This window comes from Oryx dammah, unplaced genomic scaffold (assembly GCF_014754425.2).
Source record: "Oryx dammah isolate SB20612 unplaced genomic scaffold, SCBI_Odam_1.1 HiC_scaffold_25, whole genome shotgun sequence".
Taxonomy (NCBI): domain Eukaryota; kingdom Metazoa; phylum Chordata; class Mammalia; order Artiodactyla; family Bovidae; genus Oryx; species Oryx dammah.
Window position 1 is genome coordinate 91,394,956 of NW_024070209.1, and position 20,040 is coordinate 91,414,995.

General features: G+C 40.3%; 1 protein-coding gene across 1 annotated transcript; it reads right to left on the reverse strand.

Annotated features, from left to right (window-relative positions):
* Positions 1 to 3,660: 3,660 nt before the first annotated feature.
* On the reverse strand, positions 3,661 to 19,255 carry LOC120852292 (N-acetyllactosaminide alpha-1,3-galactosyltransferase-like). The gene is made up of 4 exons (XM_040225707.1): positions 19,191 to 19,255; positions 16,523 to 16,576; positions 8,615 to 8,752; positions 3,661 to 4,354 (listed from the first exon to the last, which is right to left on the reverse strand). The coding sequence occupies exons 1-4, from the start codon at positions 19,253 to 19,255 to the stop codon at positions 3,661 to 3,663; spliced, it is 951 nt and encodes a 316-aa protein (XP_040081641.1).
* Positions 19,256 to 20,040: the final 785 nt, after the last annotated feature.

Consider the following 20,040-nt stretch of genomic DNA (forward strand, 5'->3'; position numbering starts at 1 on the left):
GTGTGTGTGTGTGTGTGTGTGTGTGTGTGTGTGTGTGTGTGTGTGTGGTCTCTGTCTTTCTCTGTCTCCTTTGGGTGGCATCTCTAGCAGTGACTAAAAATCGTCTTTGTTGTTTCATCTCATGCCAGGCAGTTCATGTTAGGTTCTAGCGCTTTCTGGACATCCTACAATTTTTTTCCTCAGTCCCAAGAGGGCTACTGTCTTCACTGAATGAATATATACATATAATTTAAAAGTCTACAAATAATAAATGCTGGAGAGGGGTAGAGGAAAAGGAACCCTCCTATACTTTTGGTGGAGATGTAAGTTGTTGCAGCAGCTATGCAGAACAGTATGGAAGGTCTTTAAGAAACTGAAAATAGAGTTATATGATCCAGTAATCCCACTCATGGGCATATATCTGGAGAAAACTCTAATTCATAAAGATACATGCACCCAGTATTCATAGTAGCACTATTTCCAATAGTTAAAACATGGAAAAAACCTAAGTAAGTGTCAATCGACAGAATGGATAAAGATGTATATATACATATATATCTTATTTTCTCCTCAACTCTTTTATCACTTATATATGTCCAATCTCCTGCGTGAAATTCCCACTGTTTGAAATACCTGGAACAGTAGTTCTATTTTCCTAAATGCATTTAAGTCACTTCAGTCATGTCTGACTCTGTGCGACCCCACAGACGGCAGCCCACCAGGCTCCCCCATCCCTGGGATTCTCCAGGCAAGAACACTGGAGTAGGTTGCCATTTCCTTCTCCAATGCATGAAAGTGAAAAGTAAAGTGAAGTCGCTCAGTCGTGTCCGACTCTTAGCGACCCCATGGACTGCAGCCTACCAGGCTCCTCCGTCCATGGGATTTTCCAGGCAAGAGTACTGGAGTGGGGTGCCAGTGCCTTCTCCGATTTTCCTAACTAGACCCTGACAGTTGAGAAAATGTGTATGTATGCATGCATGCATGTGTGCATTTTGTGATATAAGTTAATTTATATAAAATAGTGTATAAGCATAGATGCACAGGCACACATACATGTGTGTATATATTCATGTGGTGGGTATATAAATGCATATAAAGGAAATATTGAGTGATAGGTTTTTTAATATAAATTTATTTATTTTAATTGGAGGCTAATTACTTTACAATATTGTATTGGTTTTACCATACATTGACATGAATCCACCACGGGTGTACACCTGTTCCCCATCCTGAACCCCCCTCCTACCTCCCTCCCCATCCCATCCCTCTGGGTCATCCCAGTGCACCAGCCCCAAGCATCCCATATCATGCATTGAACCTGGTCTGGCGATTCATGTCACATATGATGATATACATGTTTCAATGCCATTCTCCCAAATCATCCCACCCTCGCCCTCTCCCACAGAGTCCAGAAGACTGTTCTATACATCTGTGTCTCTTGCTGTCTCGCATATAGCGTTATTGTTACCACCTGTCTAAATTCCATATATATGCATTAGTATAGTGTACTGGTGTTTTTCTTTCTCGCCTACTTTGCTCTGTATAATAGGCTCCAGTTTCATCCACCTCATTAGAACTGATTCAAATGTATTCTTTTTAATGGCTAATACTTCATTGTGTATACATACCACAGCTTTCTTATCCATTTGTCTGTTGATGGACATCTAGGTTGCTTCCATGTCCTGGCTATTATAAACAGTGCTGCAATGAACACTGGGGTACACGTCTCTTTCTATTCTGGTTTCTTTGGTGTGTATGCCCAGCAGTGGGATTGCTGGGTCGTATAGCAGTTCTATTTCCAGTTTTTTAAGGAATCTCCATACTGTTCTCCATAGTGGCTGTACTAGTTTGCATTCCCACCAAGTGTAAGAGGGTTCCCTTTTCTCCACACCCTCTCCAGCATTTATTGTTTGTAGACTTTTGGATCACAGCCATTCTGACTGGCGTGAAATGGTACCTCATTGTGGTTATGATTTGCATTTCTCTGATAATGAGTGATGTTGAGCATCTTTCCATGTGTTTGTTAGCCATCTGTATGTCTTCTTTGGAGAAATGTCTATTTAGTTCTTTGGCCCATTTTTTGACTGGGTCATTTATTTTTCTGGAGTTGAGCTGCAGGAGTCGCTTGTAAATTTTTGAGATTAATCCTGTGTCAGTGCTTCATTTGCTATTATTTTCTCCCATTCTAAAGGCTGTCTTTTCACCTTGCTTATAGTTTCCTTTGTTGTGCAGAAGCTTTTAATTTTATTTAGGTCCCATTTGTCTGTTTTTGCTTTTATTTCCAATATTCTGGGAGGTGGGTCATACATAGGTTTTCAAAGGAAGAGTATAAGAAGACTTTCAGTTTTCTCACTATATTTAAAATTTCCTTATTAGTTTTTACAACAGATAACTTTGTAGTTTTAAAACACATTTTGAACTTATAGCTGTGGGGCCCTACATGGGAAACCTTAAGAAAGAAAGGGGCTAGCTTTTGCTGTCAGAAACTAAGATGTCCTCCGGCAGAAGAGATAGGGGCGTGGTCTATGTTAAAGTTTTTGATTGGCTCTCTTGATTTCCGTGCACGTGGACAGTGCGTGATCACCATAGACTCCTGTTATAATGAAGTGCATGACGACTTGACCTTTAACATGATTGGTGCAACTATGGTATATTAAGATTTGACCTTTAACGTGATTGGTGCAACTATGGGAGGTCCCTCACAGAACCCCCTTGCTTGCCTATATAAACCAAGAGTTTGTGGCAATAAAGCGGAACTGCTCAGATGGAACCCCTGTTGCGTGATTTTCTGTCCCTCGCCGAGGGGCTGGGTTGGCGGACAGCAGGCTCACCTCTCCTTGGGACCCCTCGGCTTTGCTGAGGGAAGTTCCACTGCCTCTCTCTTTCTGCGAAGCGCCCCCCGCATATGGCCACAGGTGGGAAGGAAGGGCAGAAGGGATAGTTAGGGAATTTGGGATGGACATGTACACTCTGTTAGATTAAACATAGATAAGCAACAATGATCTACTGTATGGCACATGGAACTCTGCTCAATGTTATGTCGGAGCCTGGATGGGAGGGGAGTTTGGGAGAGAATGGATACATCTATTTGTTTGACTGAGTCCCTTCACTGTTCACCTGAAACTATCACAACATTGTTAATAGGCTACACCCCAATACAAATTAAAAAGTTAAAAAGAAAAAAAAAACAGTTCTTTTTGAATAACCCAGTTTTCTAGTAACTGTCTGCCCATCTGGTGGCAGCTTTAATGTCCTCACAATTTATTTACATAGAGTGTAGATTAGTATAGTTGCACCGATTTCCCTTATCCATACCCCTAGATTATCCCTTTCCTTAAGCAATATAAGAAATATATATCTAGCTGGATCAGTGAAAATATTTCAGATTTCATTTTCTCCTGACAGATTCTATTTTGTCCAATGTGATCAAAAAAATACTTCCTCAAAATTCACACAAGGTATGAGAACACTATATTTCCATCTGATGTCAATATATTCATTCTGTTACTGCTATATCCTATGTTATATGATTCAAAAAGAAAGGTGATGAAAAGTATGAATATAATTGTGTTGGTGAGTTTGTCATTCTATTAGTGATTATTTTTATGGTGCTAAAATTTGTCAAGTACTAATTTTTTAAAGACAAGACCGATTCAGCAACACAAAGAAAGGACTATAAGATTACACTGACTGTCTAAGAAAGTCATAATTTTTAAAAGCCCAGTAGAGTTTGAAAGTGCCATTCGTAATACTATTAGGTCCAGACTGATCCCAGCAGTATTCTGGTGACAAGATTTTAGTGGGTTTATGGAGGAAAAAATACTTGTTCAAGTGACTTTCATCATGCCACACTGCCTCAATGTTATTTTTCTTGTCATTCATGATTCCTCTGAAGCACTCCCTAGCAATATTGAGAACCTGAACGGGAGTACCGCCAAATACAGCAGCATGGTAATAAAAGTCCCCCTTACCAATAGGTATATATGCTTCTGATAACTGACTCCTCTCATAAGGTAACTCTGCAGGACTCGTCTTATACCAATGAGCATGTAACTGACCTACTGACTCCCCCAGAGTCTCCAGTCCGTATTTTTTTACAAAGATTTGATCCACATCCATGCAGAAGAGGAAGTCAACTTCATATTGGATGTGATCCACAACATGTTCACTGATGGTCTTCATACGCATCATACTGATGTCTTGCCATCTTTTCTCTCGCTTTATTTCAAAAATTTTCAGCATTCGGAGGGGAGCCAGATCTATCCAGGGCACCTTAGAGAAGTCATCTATCAGGACATAAATGATGACTTTCTGGCCAACCATAAAATATTTATCAGCTGAGTCTATAAATGTGTGCAAATAATGGTCAACGTATCTGTGAAGCAAATAAGAAGCAATTAAGTTCATTTTCTTGTATGTTAGTGAAACACATACTATTTAAATTACACTTACTGTAGTTTTATCGAAAAATGCTACTAAGGAAGCAAACATTAGATATGCTTCTTGAGTTGTATTTAAGTAGTGTAAAAGTGAAATTGTCTGCCTTTCCTCTCCCTGGTGAGGTTTTATGGATCAGAGGAGAAAAGAGGAATTTCTCACGAGAGGAAATGAAACTTGGTGAGATCAGAAAACTGAACCGTGCCCAGCACAAAACAAAAGCCTGAATTTTCAGGGTTATCAGAGCAGCTGGGACTTGCTTTAGAGGTTGTAGGCAGGAAAGGTCATAGGTCATTGCAAGAACAGTTACTGATGCCTGTGGCTTGCTTAGTTAGTTATGCATAAAAAGTCAGAGGCGACACGCTTTGTGTCTGCCGTCAGTCCTGGTTTCTTACTTTGCCCTATGCCCTTTAATATGGTGCTAAGATTGCTGGGCTGAAGGTAAACTGTCTCATTTCCAATCTCTCCAGCCAGTTAAGGATTCTTGTAGTAATAAATGGCCTCAGGTAAATTCAAAAAAGAAAAGGTAATATATGTGACTAGTTCAAATGATGCTTATATATATGATCACTAGAAATAAGTTCTGGATATTGATCAGAGTCTTAAGAAATACAACAGATGGAGTCAGGAGAAAACTCTAGTTCGGAGTATCTAAAATTATTAGGTACATTATGAAAAAAAAATCACTTAAAATATTATATTGAGCTGGAAGCTAGCAACTCAAATCCAAAGTCCATATTTATCCATATTTCTTTTATGGTTAGTGCTTTTGTGTCATACTTCAGGAATCCTTGCCCCCTCAAAGTAGTGAAAATACTCTCCTATATGTTTTTCTAGTCGCTTTCTTGTTTTATCTTTCATATTTAAGTCTATCATCCATTGAGTTAATTTTTGTCTATGATGTGATGTGGGGCTGTTTTGTGTCAGTCTCTGCCTATTGATAGTGATGTTATCGGCTAGGAGTGCCTGGGGGCACTCACTGGAGTCCCTACTACTTGTGGTAAGACATCCCTACTTCCCACCAGACATCACCAGAGCCTACATTATGGCTGGACCAGTCTTTGTCATTCTTATTATAATCTCAAGGAGCACCTCAACAACAACCATAGGGAACTTTGAGAAAATAAGCTTTATTAATCACAAATCCTAGAGGATACGTGGCATGCCTGGGGCCACACAGTGAGGTCAAAAGTTGGAGGTGGTGGGAGAGAGAGAAAGAGAGAGAAACACAAAGGTCCTAGGGTTCTGCCTTTACTGGGTTGAGGGTGGGGTGCCTAGGGTTTTGCAAGTTCACTCTGTTGACAAATTTTAAACGTAAAAGCGGAAGTTAAAGCAAGGGAGGGGGAAAAACGGGGTCATGCAAGTGGTCATTTATGTAGATCAGATCACTCAGGACTTTCTAAAAGGAAGATTTCATGGGTGTGGGGACTTGGCTCTTTATCTAGTTCTTTAGCTAGTAAGCAATATTTCTATTTGAGATGGATGTCTTTAAAGTGGGTATCTCAGGGGATCCCCTGGTGGTCCAGTGGTTACGACTCTGCCCTTTTAGGGCACAGGGCCCAAGTTTTCTCCCTGGTCAGGGAACTAAGATCCCACAAGCTGTACATTGTAGCCAATGAATAAATAAATAAAATGGATATCTCAGCAATCAATCAAAAGCTTAATATCAGGCATTTACAATTAAAAAAAAAAAACCTTACTGTCACTACAATGGCAAACATTTTTTCCCTCAATTTTTAAAATATTTTTTATGTTGGAATGCTATTAGACTTACTACACTGGCTCTTAGCAAGGCCTGCTTCCCAGTTGGTGCTAGTGGTAAAGAACCTGCCTGCCAGTACAGGAGACTTAAGAGATGCTGGTTCAGTCCCTGGATTGGGAAGATCCCCTGGAGAAAGAAATGGCAACCCACTCCAGTATTCCTGCCTGGAGAATCCCATGGACAGAGGACCCTGGCAGGCTACAGTCCATAGGTTCGCAAAGAGTCAGACACGACTGAAGCTTAGCATAGCATTAGATTTACAGAAAAGTTGCAGATATATGACAGAGTTCCCACATATGCTCTACCCACCTTCCCCTAATAGTAATATATTATATAACCATAGTACATTCATCAAAACTAGGAAATTATCAGTAGTAAACGACTATTAGCTAAACCACAGATTTTATGTGATTTTCACCAGCTTCCCTAATGACCTTTTTGGTTTCCAGGATCCAATCCAGAACACACACTGCATTCAGTCACTAGTCTCTTCTAGTCTCCCAAGTCTCTTCCACACTGTCAATTTCTCTTCTTGTTGGTCATGACCCTGACCGTGTATTTTGTAAAATGGCCTTCAGTTTGTGTTTCTCTGATTTTTTCTTCAGTTCAGTTCAGTCACTCAGTCGTGTCCGACTCTTTGCGACCCCATGAATCGTAGCACGCCAGGCCTCCCTGTCCATCACCAACTCCCAGAGTTCACTCATAAGCAGCCAGACTTATCAGTCTTGTCCTTTATGATTAGTAGTTTCTATGTTTTGATTAATAAATCCTTTTCTATCCTGAGTTCGTGAAGATACAGTTTTTCTTTTAACTATTGGTCTTCAAACTACCTAGTAATTGATGTTTGTATGTTTGTACATGATACGCTATAAAGGTACAATTTAAGTTTTCCTGTGTTGACATTTTCTCCAACATCATTTATGGAAGTCTTTCCCTACAGGTCTCTACAGTGCTATTGCCAATAAATAGAAAGTCTTTAATATTTACATGGCATTTTTCTGTTTTATTTTATTGGTTTAATTGTTCATTCCTGCAGCAGATATTCATGTTGAAATTTTCCATATAGATACTTTAAATCTATCCTCCTAGTGTTAGTCCCACCTATACTCCTAATTTCAGAGCAAATTGATGCCATTTATTCCTGAGCTTTCAGAGGTTCTTTAAAACAGAGTCGGGGTTTCATGGTGAGGTTACTGAAGCTGTGGTTTCAGTGCCCCTTCCCTTATACAGTACCCTTCCAAGACCCTGCGTTCTATTCAGGAGGGTGTAGGAAGGAACCAGAAACTCCATCTGTGTCCTGAAGGTAGAAGCACTGCCCCGGAATGGGGTCACTCCCCAGGATCTTGTTACAGATCCTGGGGCAGCAGCTTGAAGAGACCACAGTGAGTCTCGGGAGGAGGTCATGGGAAACTTCTTCGGTAAGGAGTCTTCCCTTCCTCCTCCCTTTCTTCCTCTTTCTGTTTTCTTTTAATTAAACAATAAATTACTATCAATATTTAACAGCAAGTTGCTATAAAGCTGGTAACTTTATCATTTTAATGAGTGATAACTATTGTTCAACTTAATACTTTTTTGTACTCTTTTTGGTATGATTTTGATATCAAGGCAGAATTTGCTTCATAAAGTGATTTGGGATGTGTTCCTTTCTAGTCTCTTTTCTGAAAAAGATTGTGTAGAATTGATGTTAATTTTTCTTTAAGTATTTGGTAGAATTCTCTGATGAAACTCTCTGCGCCTGAGGACTTTGAAAGTGAAAGTCCTTTCTTTGTGACCCCATGGACTATATACAGTCCATGGAATTCTCCAGGCCAGAATACTGGAGTGGGTAGTTGTTCCCTTCTCGAAGGGACTATCCCAAGCCAGGAATCGAACCCAGGTCTCCTGCATTGCAAGCAGATTCTTTACTAGCTGAGCCACCAGGGAAGCCCCTTTGGGAGTTTTTAAAATTATAAATTCTATTTCCTCAATAGATATAGGGTTATTCAAATGATCTGTTTCATGTTGGGTGAATTGTGGTTGTTTGTGCTTTTTAAGGTCCATTTCCTCTAAGTTGTCAGATATGTAGAGAATGTTATACTGTTTCCTGATTATCGTTTTAAAGTCTACAAGGTCTGAGGTGATATACCTTGTTTCTTTCCTGATATTTGTAATTTGCATTATTTTCTTTTCTTGGCTAGTCTTCCTGGGTGATTATGGATTTTATTGGGTTTTTTTTTTTTTCCCCAAAGAACCACATTTTTGTTTCATTGATTTTTCTCTAAGACTTTTCTGTTTTCAATTTCATGGATTCTGCTCTCACCTTTATTACTTCCTTTTTCCTGCTTTCTTTGGCTTTATTTTGTTCTACTTTTTCTAAATTCTTGAGGTAGATTATTGATAATCTCCCATTTTCTAAAATAAAACACCTGAATATAAAGGTCATTCAGCAATACCTACCTTCCCACAGCAAACACAGTCAACCCCACAGTAATTTTATGACTTGCGTAATAATTTTCCAGTGCCACTTCATCGTAAGTGCCATGCCACACAACTGGAGCTGCCCAGCTGGTAGTTACGTTTGAGCGATTTACGGCACTGTAAGGAAGATATAAGAATTATGAGCAAAATACTTTTAATAAAATTGTAGTAGATATTGCTAATGTATAAAGCCTATGTCTGATTGCAGTATTTCCTTATTTCTAACCCAGAGCCTTGATGGCATGATAAACTGAAGAAACAGTTTATCAAAAATGGCTCAGTTCAGTTCAGTTCAGTCACTCAGTCGTGTCCGACTCTTTGCAACCCCATGAACCGCAGCACACCAGGCCTTCCTGTCCATCACCAACTCCTGGAGTTCACCCAAACTCATGTCCATTGAGTCGGTGATGCCATCCAACCATATTATCCTCTGTCGTCCCCTTCTCCTTCTGCCCTCAGTCTTTTCCAGCATCAGGGTCTTTTCAAATGAGTCAGCTCTTCATATCAGGTGGCCAAAGTATTGGAGTTTCAGCTTCAACATCAGTCCTTCCAATGAACACCCAGGACTGATCTCCTTTAGGATGTAATGGTTGGATCTCCTTGCAGTCCAAGGGACTGTCAAGAGTCTTCTACAACACCACAGTTCAAAAGCATCAATTCTTCAGTGCTCAGCTTTCTTCACAGTCCAACTCTCACATCCATACATGACTACTGGAAAAACCATAGCCTTGGCTAGACAGATCTATGTTGACAAAGTAAAGTCTCTGCTTTTTAATATGCTGTCTAAGTTGGTCATAACTTTCCTTCCAAGGGGTAAGCATCTTTTAATTTCATGGCTGCATCATTAGGGTGAAATCATTACAAAAGTACATGTAGTGATTATATTATTGTTCCAAGATCTTTGAGGATGCATAGCTGAAATGTCACCCAAAGTCTAAAGTAACAATTTCTCTTATGGTAGATAAGATCTACCATATTAAGCTATGGACACTGATTCTTTTCAGAAGCAATATTTTAAAAAACTAACTTCCCAGTTTTCATAATCTGAAATGTGGCCAGTGTTAACATTGTTGCATACTGTCAGAATCAACTTTGTCAGAACTTTGGAAGATAGCCAAAGATTTAAAGCAACCAAGCAAAAGTTGTCTCAAAAAGAAAAAATAAAAAGAGTCAATATGGTAGGACTAGTCCATGGGGTCACTAAGAGTTGGACATGACTGAGTGACTTCATTTTCACTTTTCACTTTCATGCATTGGAGAAGGAAATGGCAACCCGCTCCAGTGTTCTTGCATGGAAAATCCCAGGGACGGGGGAGCCTCATGGGCTGCCGTCTGTGGGGCTGCACAGAGTCGGACACTACTGAAGCAACTTAGCAGCAGCAACAGCAGAAAACCTTTGAGGTATTCTAACCTAGCCTTGCACCAATGCTTTTCCTAGTATAACAGTGGCATTGAAAAGTCAAAACCATATTATGTTCTCAGTGTGGGTATCTGACTGAGCGGGGAGAAGAGTGGATCTAATTCCCAGCGATTGTGTTTATCTTTTTAAGCTACTTGAGAGTTCCTTGAAGGATTGACTCATAGTGCTTTTTTTCCTGTACTTAACATTCTCTAAGAATTGAAGGGGAGGGTATTCCTTGAAAAAAAGTTGTAAAAGAACAAGCCCCTTTCACCTGAGTCAAAAGATTTCAGTTAAACACTATATATGCTGAAAGCCTGGGGAGGAAACATTTGAAAGACAGTTCTTTGGGAAGTAAGGGCTTTGACAAGATCCCATGCATCAATCAGACACACAAAGAACAAGGAACTGAGGAATCCATGCACATGTTCAGGGCAGAACGAACGTCAGAAAAGACCTGTGAAGATCCTAGGCTTTCACCTCTGACTGATATTTAGGCTCAGGGCACACAAGAAGTGAAAGCTAAGGCAGAGTTATAAGCAACTGGGCTGTGTTGAAGGCGGGCCCAAACACAGAGCCAGTCTTTAAAGAATGTAAGCATCTTCTCTTTGTTTTGTTTTCCTTTCTTTTCTGTTTTTTTCCTTCTTCCCCTTCTCCTCCTCCTCCTTCATTTCCTCTTCCTCCTCCTCTGCCCTCTAATACCTCCCTCTCTCAGGTTTTAGGCACTTTAAGGAAATCTCTGTCAAACAACTCGCTGGCTACAACCTAAGGGTAGCTCAGAGACTTCTGAGACCAAACAAGACAAAGAATAGTCTTTAAAAAATAGTTTAGAAAAGCCACTAAACAAACAACCATAGGAAAAGGAAGGTCTCATATTAATAACTTCACCTTCCACCTTAAGGGAAAAAGGGGGAAAACTAAAAAAAAGGGGAAAAACAAAACCAAACAAACAACCAATAGCAAATAAGAACAACAAACTCCGAGGAGGCAAAAGTATCTGATTTTCAGAGAAACTCTATTATAATACTCAAAATGTCTAGTTTTTAACCAAAATTTAAGAGTTATCCAAATAAAGAAGAATGTACAGCCCACTCATAGGAAAACAAATAAATGAGAACTGGCCAGACATTGACTGAGTTTTTCTAAAAAGACTTTAAATCAGCCATTTAAAATATGCTTAACATGCTAAATGGCAACCCACTCCAGTATTCTTGCCTGGAGAATCCCATAGACAGAGGAGCTTGGTGGGCTACAGTCCACGGGGTCGCAGAGAGTCAGACACAACTGAGCAACTTCACTTTCAACATGCTAAAGGAAGCCATGGACAAAGAACTAAACGAAACCAGAAGGACATTGTCTTAACAAATAAGGAATATTAATAAAGATACAAATTATAAAAACAAATGAAATAGAAATACTGAAGTTGAGACGTGTATAGCTGAAAGGAAAAAATTCACTTTAGGATGTCAACAGAAGATTTGAGCAGGCAAAAGAACGAATCAGACACACACAGAACACTTTCTCCAACAACAGAGTACATGTCCTTCTCAAACACACATGGAATATTCTCCAGGATAAATCTCATGTTAGACCATAAGACAAGGCTCAATCACCTTAAAGTGACTGGAAACATACAAACTATCTTTTCCAATGATACTGGAATGAAATGAGAAATCAGTAACAGAAATAAGTCTAGAACATTCATAAACACCTGGAAATTAAACAACCCACCTAGACAACCAATGTACCAAAGGAAAAAAATCATAAGGGAAAAAAACAAAAACAAAAAACTCCAAAATCATGAGGAAATTAGAAAAGAAATTGAGATAAATAAAAATGAAGATACAACATGCTAAACCTTATGGGAGACAGTGAAAATCAGTACTCAGAAGGAAATGTATAGCTGTAAACATCCATGTTTTAAAAAACAAAGATCTCATATTAGTCACCTCACATTCCACCTTAAGGGGAAAAAGGGAGAAAACTGGAAAAAAAAACAAAACCAAAGCCAACAGAAAGAAGAAATAATAAAGACGAGCAGAGAGAACTGAATAGAGAAAAAAATAATAGAATCAATGAAACAAAAAGTTGATTCTTTGCAAAGATTAATGAAATTGGCATACCTTTAATTAAACTGACCAGGAAAAAATCAGAGATGACTCAAATTATTAAAATCAAGAATGGAAATGGGGACATTATTATAGACCTTATAGATGAAATGGATAAATTTCTAGAAAGACACAAACTACTAAAACTGGTTCAAGAAGAACTAGAAAATCTTATAGACCTATAACAAGTAAAGGTAATTGAAGATCTGCTAACAAAGAAAGCCCAGGATCAGATGGCTTAACTGCTGAATTCTACCAAACACTTTAAGAATTAACACCAATTAGATTTTCAAAGTCTTCCAAAGAAATAGAACTTTCTAACTCATTCTGTGAGGCCAATATTACTTTGATGCCAAAGCCAGACAAAGACATCTCAAGATCAACATCATTAGTCATTAGAGAAATGTAAATCAGAACTATAATGAGATATTTCACATATACTACAATGGCCATAACATAAGCAAAAACAAACACACACCCCCAGCAAAACAAAAAATAGCAAGTGTTGGAAAGGATATAGAGAAATTGAAACACTCATACATTGTTGATGGAAACATAAAATGTTGTAACTGTCTGGAAAAGAGTTTGGTGGTTTCTCAAAAAGTTTAATTTAGGATTACCATGTACCCAGTAAACCCACTTATATACCCAAGGAAACTGAAAGTATGATTTAAAATTAAAACTTGTACATGAATGTTTATAGCACCATTACTTTTAATAGCCCCAAAGTGGAAACAACCTAATATCCATTTACTGGTGAATGGATGTGTGGTATATCCATACCATGGAATATTATTCAGCTATGAAAAGGAATGAAATACTGATATATGCTACAATGTAGATGAATCTTTAAAACATGCAAAGCAAAAGAGACACAGATGTATAGACCAGTCTTTTGGACTCTCTGGGAGAGGGAGAGGGTGGGATGATTTGGGAGAATGGCATTGAAACATGTATAATATCATATAAGAAACGAATCACCAGTCTAGGTTCGATGCAGGATACAGGATGCTTGGGGCTGGTGCAGTGGGTTGACCCAGAGAGATGCTACAGGGAGGGAGGTGGGAGGCGGGGTTCAGGATTGGGAATACGTGTACACCCGTGGCGGATTCATGTTGATGTATGGCAAAAGCAATACAATGTTGTAAAGTAAAAAAATAAAATCTGGAAAATAAATAAACAAAACATGCCAAGTGAAAGAAGTCAGACATTAAAAAAATAACAAAACATACTATGCCCCCTTCATAGGAAATATCCAGAAGAGTCAAGTCCAGAGAGATGGAAAGCAGAGTAGTGCTTGTCAAGGAGCAGGGAATGAGAGGTTACTTCTTAATGGGCAGAGCTTCTTTTTTGCTATGATGAAGATATTCTGGAATTAGATAGCTAGAGCTGTACATTTCTAAAGGACTTATTTACTTAAATTTTTGGTTGCACTAGGTCCTGGTTGCTGCACAGGCTTTTCTCTAGTTGAGCAGGGGCTACTCTGCATTGTGGTGCATGGGTTTCTCATTGCAGTGGCTTCCGTTGCTGTGGAGCACAGGCTCTAGGCTCTGCAGGCTTCAGTAGTTACAGCATGCGGGCTCAGGAATTATGGCCCACGGGCTTAGCTGCTCTGCAGCGTGTGGAGTCTTCGTGCATCAGGGATTAACCAAGTTCCCTTGCATTGCAAGACATATTCTTAACTACTGGACCACCGGGAAAGCCCCAAATTGTACATTTTTAAACAATTAAAATAGTGAATTTTATATTATGTGTATTCAGATCTATAAGAAAAAGACAATCCATTGTGTGGGATAAAGAGAAGAGATATAAACAGGCAGTTTACAAAAGTGAATGTCTAAGTGGCTAATATTCATATGAAAATGTGTTCGGCTTTAATGATCATCAATGAAAAAAATGAAAAATGCAATAGGAGTTGACATGCAGCAAAAGAAAGATTCTATTAGCTGTTTCAGAGCTTGTTATGGATTGAATGTCTCCTCCAGATTCACGTGTTGAAGGTGTAACCCCAGTCTGAATATTTGGAGATAGGGCCTTTAGAGAAGTAGTTAAGGTTAAACGGGACTTCCCTGGTGGCTCAGATGAGCCTGCTTACAATGCAGGAGGCCCGGGTTTGATACCTGGGTCGGAAAGATCCCCTGGAGAAGAAAATGGCAACCCACTCCAGTATTCTTGCCTGGAGAATTCCTTGGGGGCAGACGAGCCTGGTGGGCTACAGTCCATGGAATCGCAAAGAGTCAGACACGACTGAGCAACTAACAGGTTAAGGTTAAATGAGGTCATAAGGACAGGGCCAAAGCCAACAGAGCTGGTGTCCTTATAAGAGTAAGAGACACCCGGGATGTGTACACAGAGAAAAAGCCTTGTGAGGACACAGCAAGGAGACAGGCAGCTGCAAGTCAAGAAGAGAGACCTCAGAAGCAACCAAACTTGCCAACACCTTGATCTTCTATTTCCAGCCTTCAGAAACGGGAGAAAATAAATCTCTGCTGTTTAAACACACACACACACCCCGCCAAAGAAAAAGGAATGGAGATTGAAACTTAAAAGTAGCCTACTGCAACCAGTCCATTCTAAAGGAGATCAGTCCTGGGTGTTCTTTGGAAGGACTGATGCGAAAGCTGAAACTCCAGTACTTTGGCCACCTCACACGAAGAGTTGACTCATTGGAAAAGGCTCTGATGCTGGGAAGGATTGGGGGCAGGAGGAGAAGGGGACAACAGAGGATGAGATGGCTGGATGGCATCACTGACTCGATGGACATGAGTTTGAGTGAACTCCGGGAGTTGGTGATGGACAAGGAGGCCTGGCATGCTGCGATTCATGGGGTTGCAAAGAGTCAGACACGACTGAGCGACTGAACTGAACTGAACTGATTTGCAATCTACTTAAATGATTATATGGTTTTGTCCTTTTTTCACCTGTTATGATTGATCAGTACCTTGAATTATGAGGCTATAACTTACCTGTCTTATTAGGGGGATGCTGTATCAGTCATTAAGCTATTGTCTTTCATAGTTAAACCCACCACAGTATACCCTGCTTTATTATGTTGAGCTGGAACATTGCAAATCACATTTCTCCTTTGCCAATGGGCACCCTGTTAGGCTCTACTAATAGAGGGCATTGGAGGAAAATTACAAGGCTGGAGGAAAAAGAAACTTGCTCTTTTCTGTTTCCTGTGGGCTTCTTATCTGCGTCCTGTTCCTGCAAGTCCCATTCCAGGAATGCATCTTTACCACAGCAATAGCAGTTCTTTTCCTGAGCAATTGAATCCAACTTTCAGTTTTTGCAACACCTGCAGAACCAGTCTCGCTGTGCTCTTCCTTAGAAGGGCTGGTTCTCTGCCCCAAGAGGCTTCCTTGCAGCTCAGAGGCACCCACACCAGGTGAGCAACAGTGGAGTTTAAGCCCTGTGAGATTTGTCTCTTAAGGTTAAGGTGTAATAATTCCAGTCCCTTCCTTTTCTTTCTTCAGAACCAGGGAAAATAATTACTTCCTATAGCTGTTCCCTCTATGACACCTTAGAGTTGTATTTTCCATTTGTCAGGTTACCTAGTTAATGACTTTATGGCTGTCCATGGGTGCTAAGTTGTTTTGGAAGTGTCTGACTCTTTGTGACTCCATGGACTGTAGCCTGCCAGGATCCTCTGTTCATGGGATTCCCCAGGCAAGAATACTGGGGTGTCATGCCCTCCTTCAGGGGATCTTCCCAACCCAGGGATCAAACTGACATCTCTGAGGTCTCCTGCATTGGCAGGTTCTTCCGCTAGCATCACCTGGGAAGCCCTTTAACGACTATATGGTAATCAGCAATTCTTTATACTTAAACCTCTGTTTAAATAGCTGGTATGCTTTGTATGATTAGATCTGACAAATGTAGTGATATTGTGGGAGGATGAGTCATGGATCATTATCCAGTAACTGGATGTCTCCTTTCAAAGTTTTAATTGAGAGAGGTCCTCAGATCTACAGCATCAAGGTGAAAGACTGGTGCATAGAGTAAGAAGATGGAGGCAGAGAGGCCAGAAGAAAGCTGTTGTATTAAAGCACGAAGTGCACAGACAGCCCACCCACCGGATTTGGGCTTTGGTTCTCTCATTGGTGAAATGAGGAGAAACAATCAAATGATCTCAAATGTACCCTTACATTTGTGACTCTCCGTCATTCTAGGGTGCTTTGTGTTTCTATCATCTGAATTCTCATTCACGGAGGACATAGGTCCTAATGTCCATTTCCAGTCTCGGCTACTGCTTATTTTTTTAAATAACCATCAAAGATCTATCTGCTCTCCAACATTTGGAATGCCAGTCACAGTATTTTTGCCATCTGTTAATTGTCTATGGATTAATCTCACACGTATTAGATTTGGAATTCTTACTTGGGAAAAAACCAGTCTGATAGCTTTAATTCTTCTGTTTGAGTATTCACAGACCTATTAGGAAAAATAATGCAAAGAGTCACATAATATATAGAGAGTTTGAGATGTATTATCAAATGTAAAATGCAAAATAAGCATGAAGCAGAAAATTAATAATGAACTTTGATGGTTGTGGCATGGAAAAATCATGATTTCCACCCTGAGAGTAATTCTCTGTGCTTCCCAGGAGTCTATCTGTTCCCACAGTTCTCGTTCTCATCTTCTAATTCACAGAGAAAATGGCAATTATCAGATGGAAGCTCCCTCAACTTTCTGCAACCTCATCCCCAAATTTACCTGTAGTGACTTCTACCACAATGAAAATATATTCCTATTTTCTACCTAAGGTTACCCTTAAATATCCTATCTGCTCAGCAGCCTTGATGTGATCATTATTCTCAAAAGGATTTTTCTTAAGTTCTCTGTTTGCTCAACCGACAATCTTCTGGGCATTTTTCTGTGGCTTCGAGTTCTTATATATAATGATACTTCTCCCATAAATTTAGTATACCCAACTGTGTTCTGAAGTCTTCTACTTGAATTTTGCACAGTTGCTACCAGAGGAAGATGTTTAAAGTCATCATCTTTTCCCCAAAGTAGGTCCTCTTCCTATGTTGCCTTAACTCACTGAATCTGCTTGGATTTGCATGGCAGAAACATGAAAGTCATTCTCCACTCAGAGCCCTTCTGAATCCCAACATCAAACCCACCTTAAACCCTGATGGTTTTACCTCCAAAACATCTCAAATCCATCCCTTATCTCCATTCCCTGCTAGCACACGACTTCAGGTCAGCATCATTCCTTGTCTGGGCTACTACCGAAGCCTCCTCATTGGCCTCACTGTTCACTTTTTTAAAGTTTGTGTACAAGGTACACAAATGTAAAGAGCACGATATAATCAACCTTCCTTCATATTTCTATCCATGTAATTAGCGATGTGCTGCCCTCTGCTTATCCCTGCATTTTCCCTTTTCAACTGATTCACACTCTATTTCTTGGAGAAGGAAATAGTAAACCACTCCAGTACTCTTGCCTGGAGAATCCCATGGACCGAGAAGCATGGTAGGCTGCAGTCCATGGGGTCACAGACAGTCGGACACGACTGAGCGACTTCACCTTCACCCATGCTCTATTTCCACTCTGCTTCCTATAACATGTTTCTGAAGCTCCAATGTTACCAATCATTATTCTATTTAACAATGTCCAGTGGCCTCCCACTGTCCTAAGGATCATGTCCATATTCCTTATAGAGCCACGAAATTCTGCATGAGCTGATGCTTCACACTGTTCCACCCACCTCTCCTACCTAGCCCCACATTGACAGTTTTTCAGACTCACTGGCCTTTTGTTAGTCCCTTAAACATGCCACAGGTTCCACCAGCTAATTCCCACATAGCATTTAGGTCTCATTTAAATATCCCTTCTTAAGGGGAGTATTCCCTAATTTGCCAGATACATTTAGATTTCTTTCATTAATACTTATTGAATACTTTCCTAAGTATTATCTAATTCAATCCACTCCTATGAAATAAACTGAAGCACAGCTTTTATTATCTTGTCCATAGTCACATAGTAGGTGAAAAGACCAGCAATTGTGCCTGAGCCCTTGCTTTTCCTCTTTCATAAAAGCTCTATGGCACTCTTGCTAAGACACCCTGGGAGAGCTGATTCTGGGCTGAGATAAGGGGATTAGACAGCTGTAGAGCTGAGTCATATGTCACGAGATTGTCTTTGTGCCTGTGTACACAGATGGGCGTAACTGCAGTGTTGGAATGTGGCTGAGATGTGACATTCTACCAGGCACCGCTTCCATCAATAACAATGCCTTGGATGATAAGTATTACTATGCTACAGCTATAGACTCCTGATGCTAAGGAGAGCTAATATTAATAAGAGGATGATTATTAGGTTGTATTGCACTGAATACATTGTGGCAGAAAGGATTTTGATCCATTCTTTCTCCAAGCATCTGCCGTAGCAGGCTTTCCTGGAATGTTCCCACCTTGGCCTGGGATTTTCCTGCTTTTTCAAGTGATGGAGAGTTCCGATGCCCTGCTAGCCATGAGAAAACATACTCTGCCTGGTCCATGAAAACCTTCTTTATTATTTTCACATATAGCGCAGCTCACCCAAGTATATTGGAGTCTTGGTCTTAGTGGGGATGTTGCAATCATGGAACCATGAGAGAGACAAGGACCCTGAAGACAGCAAGCAACACAAAGGAAAGTTGCTTTCACTTCACTATGTGTGTTTCCGTGAGCACAGGGAGAAGTAGAGGACACCTGATGATACTGAGTCTTGGACAAACTTTGCGGAAGCTTCCTCTCTGCACACACTCTGATGGCATGATTTTTCGGGTGGTATGTGATTCATACCTGGGAGTCTTTTAGCCAATACTCAACTCCCATGCGTTTCCCCAGAGCTTTAAAAGATCCAGGGTTCCTGTAGGCTGGCTTCTGGCTTCTGTAACATGCTTCCTCTAACCAGGTCCCACTCCTCTATCAGAGATAGCACCCTGCCAGTCTGCTCGCTCTTTGACTCCTGGTACTCCGACCTTAAACAAATATCTCCACTTGTAAATACCTTAATTTGTAAAATTGCTGTGGTTTGCCCTGCCTTTTGGTTTACCCTGCCAAGGACTTGCAAATAGTCCATTGCCCTCCAACTGATTTAGTCTTCAAAGAAGACGTCATCGCCTATTTGTGGATAAAGACTTACCAGCACTGATATATCCTCTGTAATTTCTTTGTGCTTAGGATAAATGAAAAGCATTGTATTAATTTCAAACTTATATAAAGGGTTTCCACATTTAATATAACTAGAGTTATTTCCCTGGGACTTCCCTGGTGGCTCAGTGGTAAAGAATCTACCTGCAATGCAGGAGACGTAGGTTCAGTCCCTGGGTTGGGAAGATCCCCTGGAGGAGGGAATGGCTACCCACTCCAATATTCTTGTCTGGAGAATTCCATGAACAGAGAAGCCTGGCAGGCCATAGTCCATGGGGTCGCAAAGTGTAGGACATGACTGAAGCAACTTAGCAAGCAGACAGAGTTCAGTTCAGTCCAGTCGCTCAGTCGTGTCCAACTCTTTGCGACTCCATGAACCACAGCACTCCAGGCCTCCCTGTCCATCACCAATTCCCGGAGTTCACCCAAACTCATGTCCATTGAGTCGGTGATGCCATCCAACCATCTCGTCCTCTGTCGTCCCCTTCTCCTTCTGCCCTTAATCTTTCCCAGCATCAGGGTCTTTTCAAATGAGTCAGCTCTTCGCATCAGGTGGCCAAAGTATTGGAGTTACAGCTTCAACATCAGTCCTACCAATGAACACCCAGGACTTATATCCCTATAAACCCATTCATTTTATTACCTAATTTTGTCATCTAATATTACCAAATATTTAATGAACATGTAATGTTATATATGAAATATTTGCATACCCCTCAAATTCGTATGTTGAAGTCCTAACTCCTAAGGTG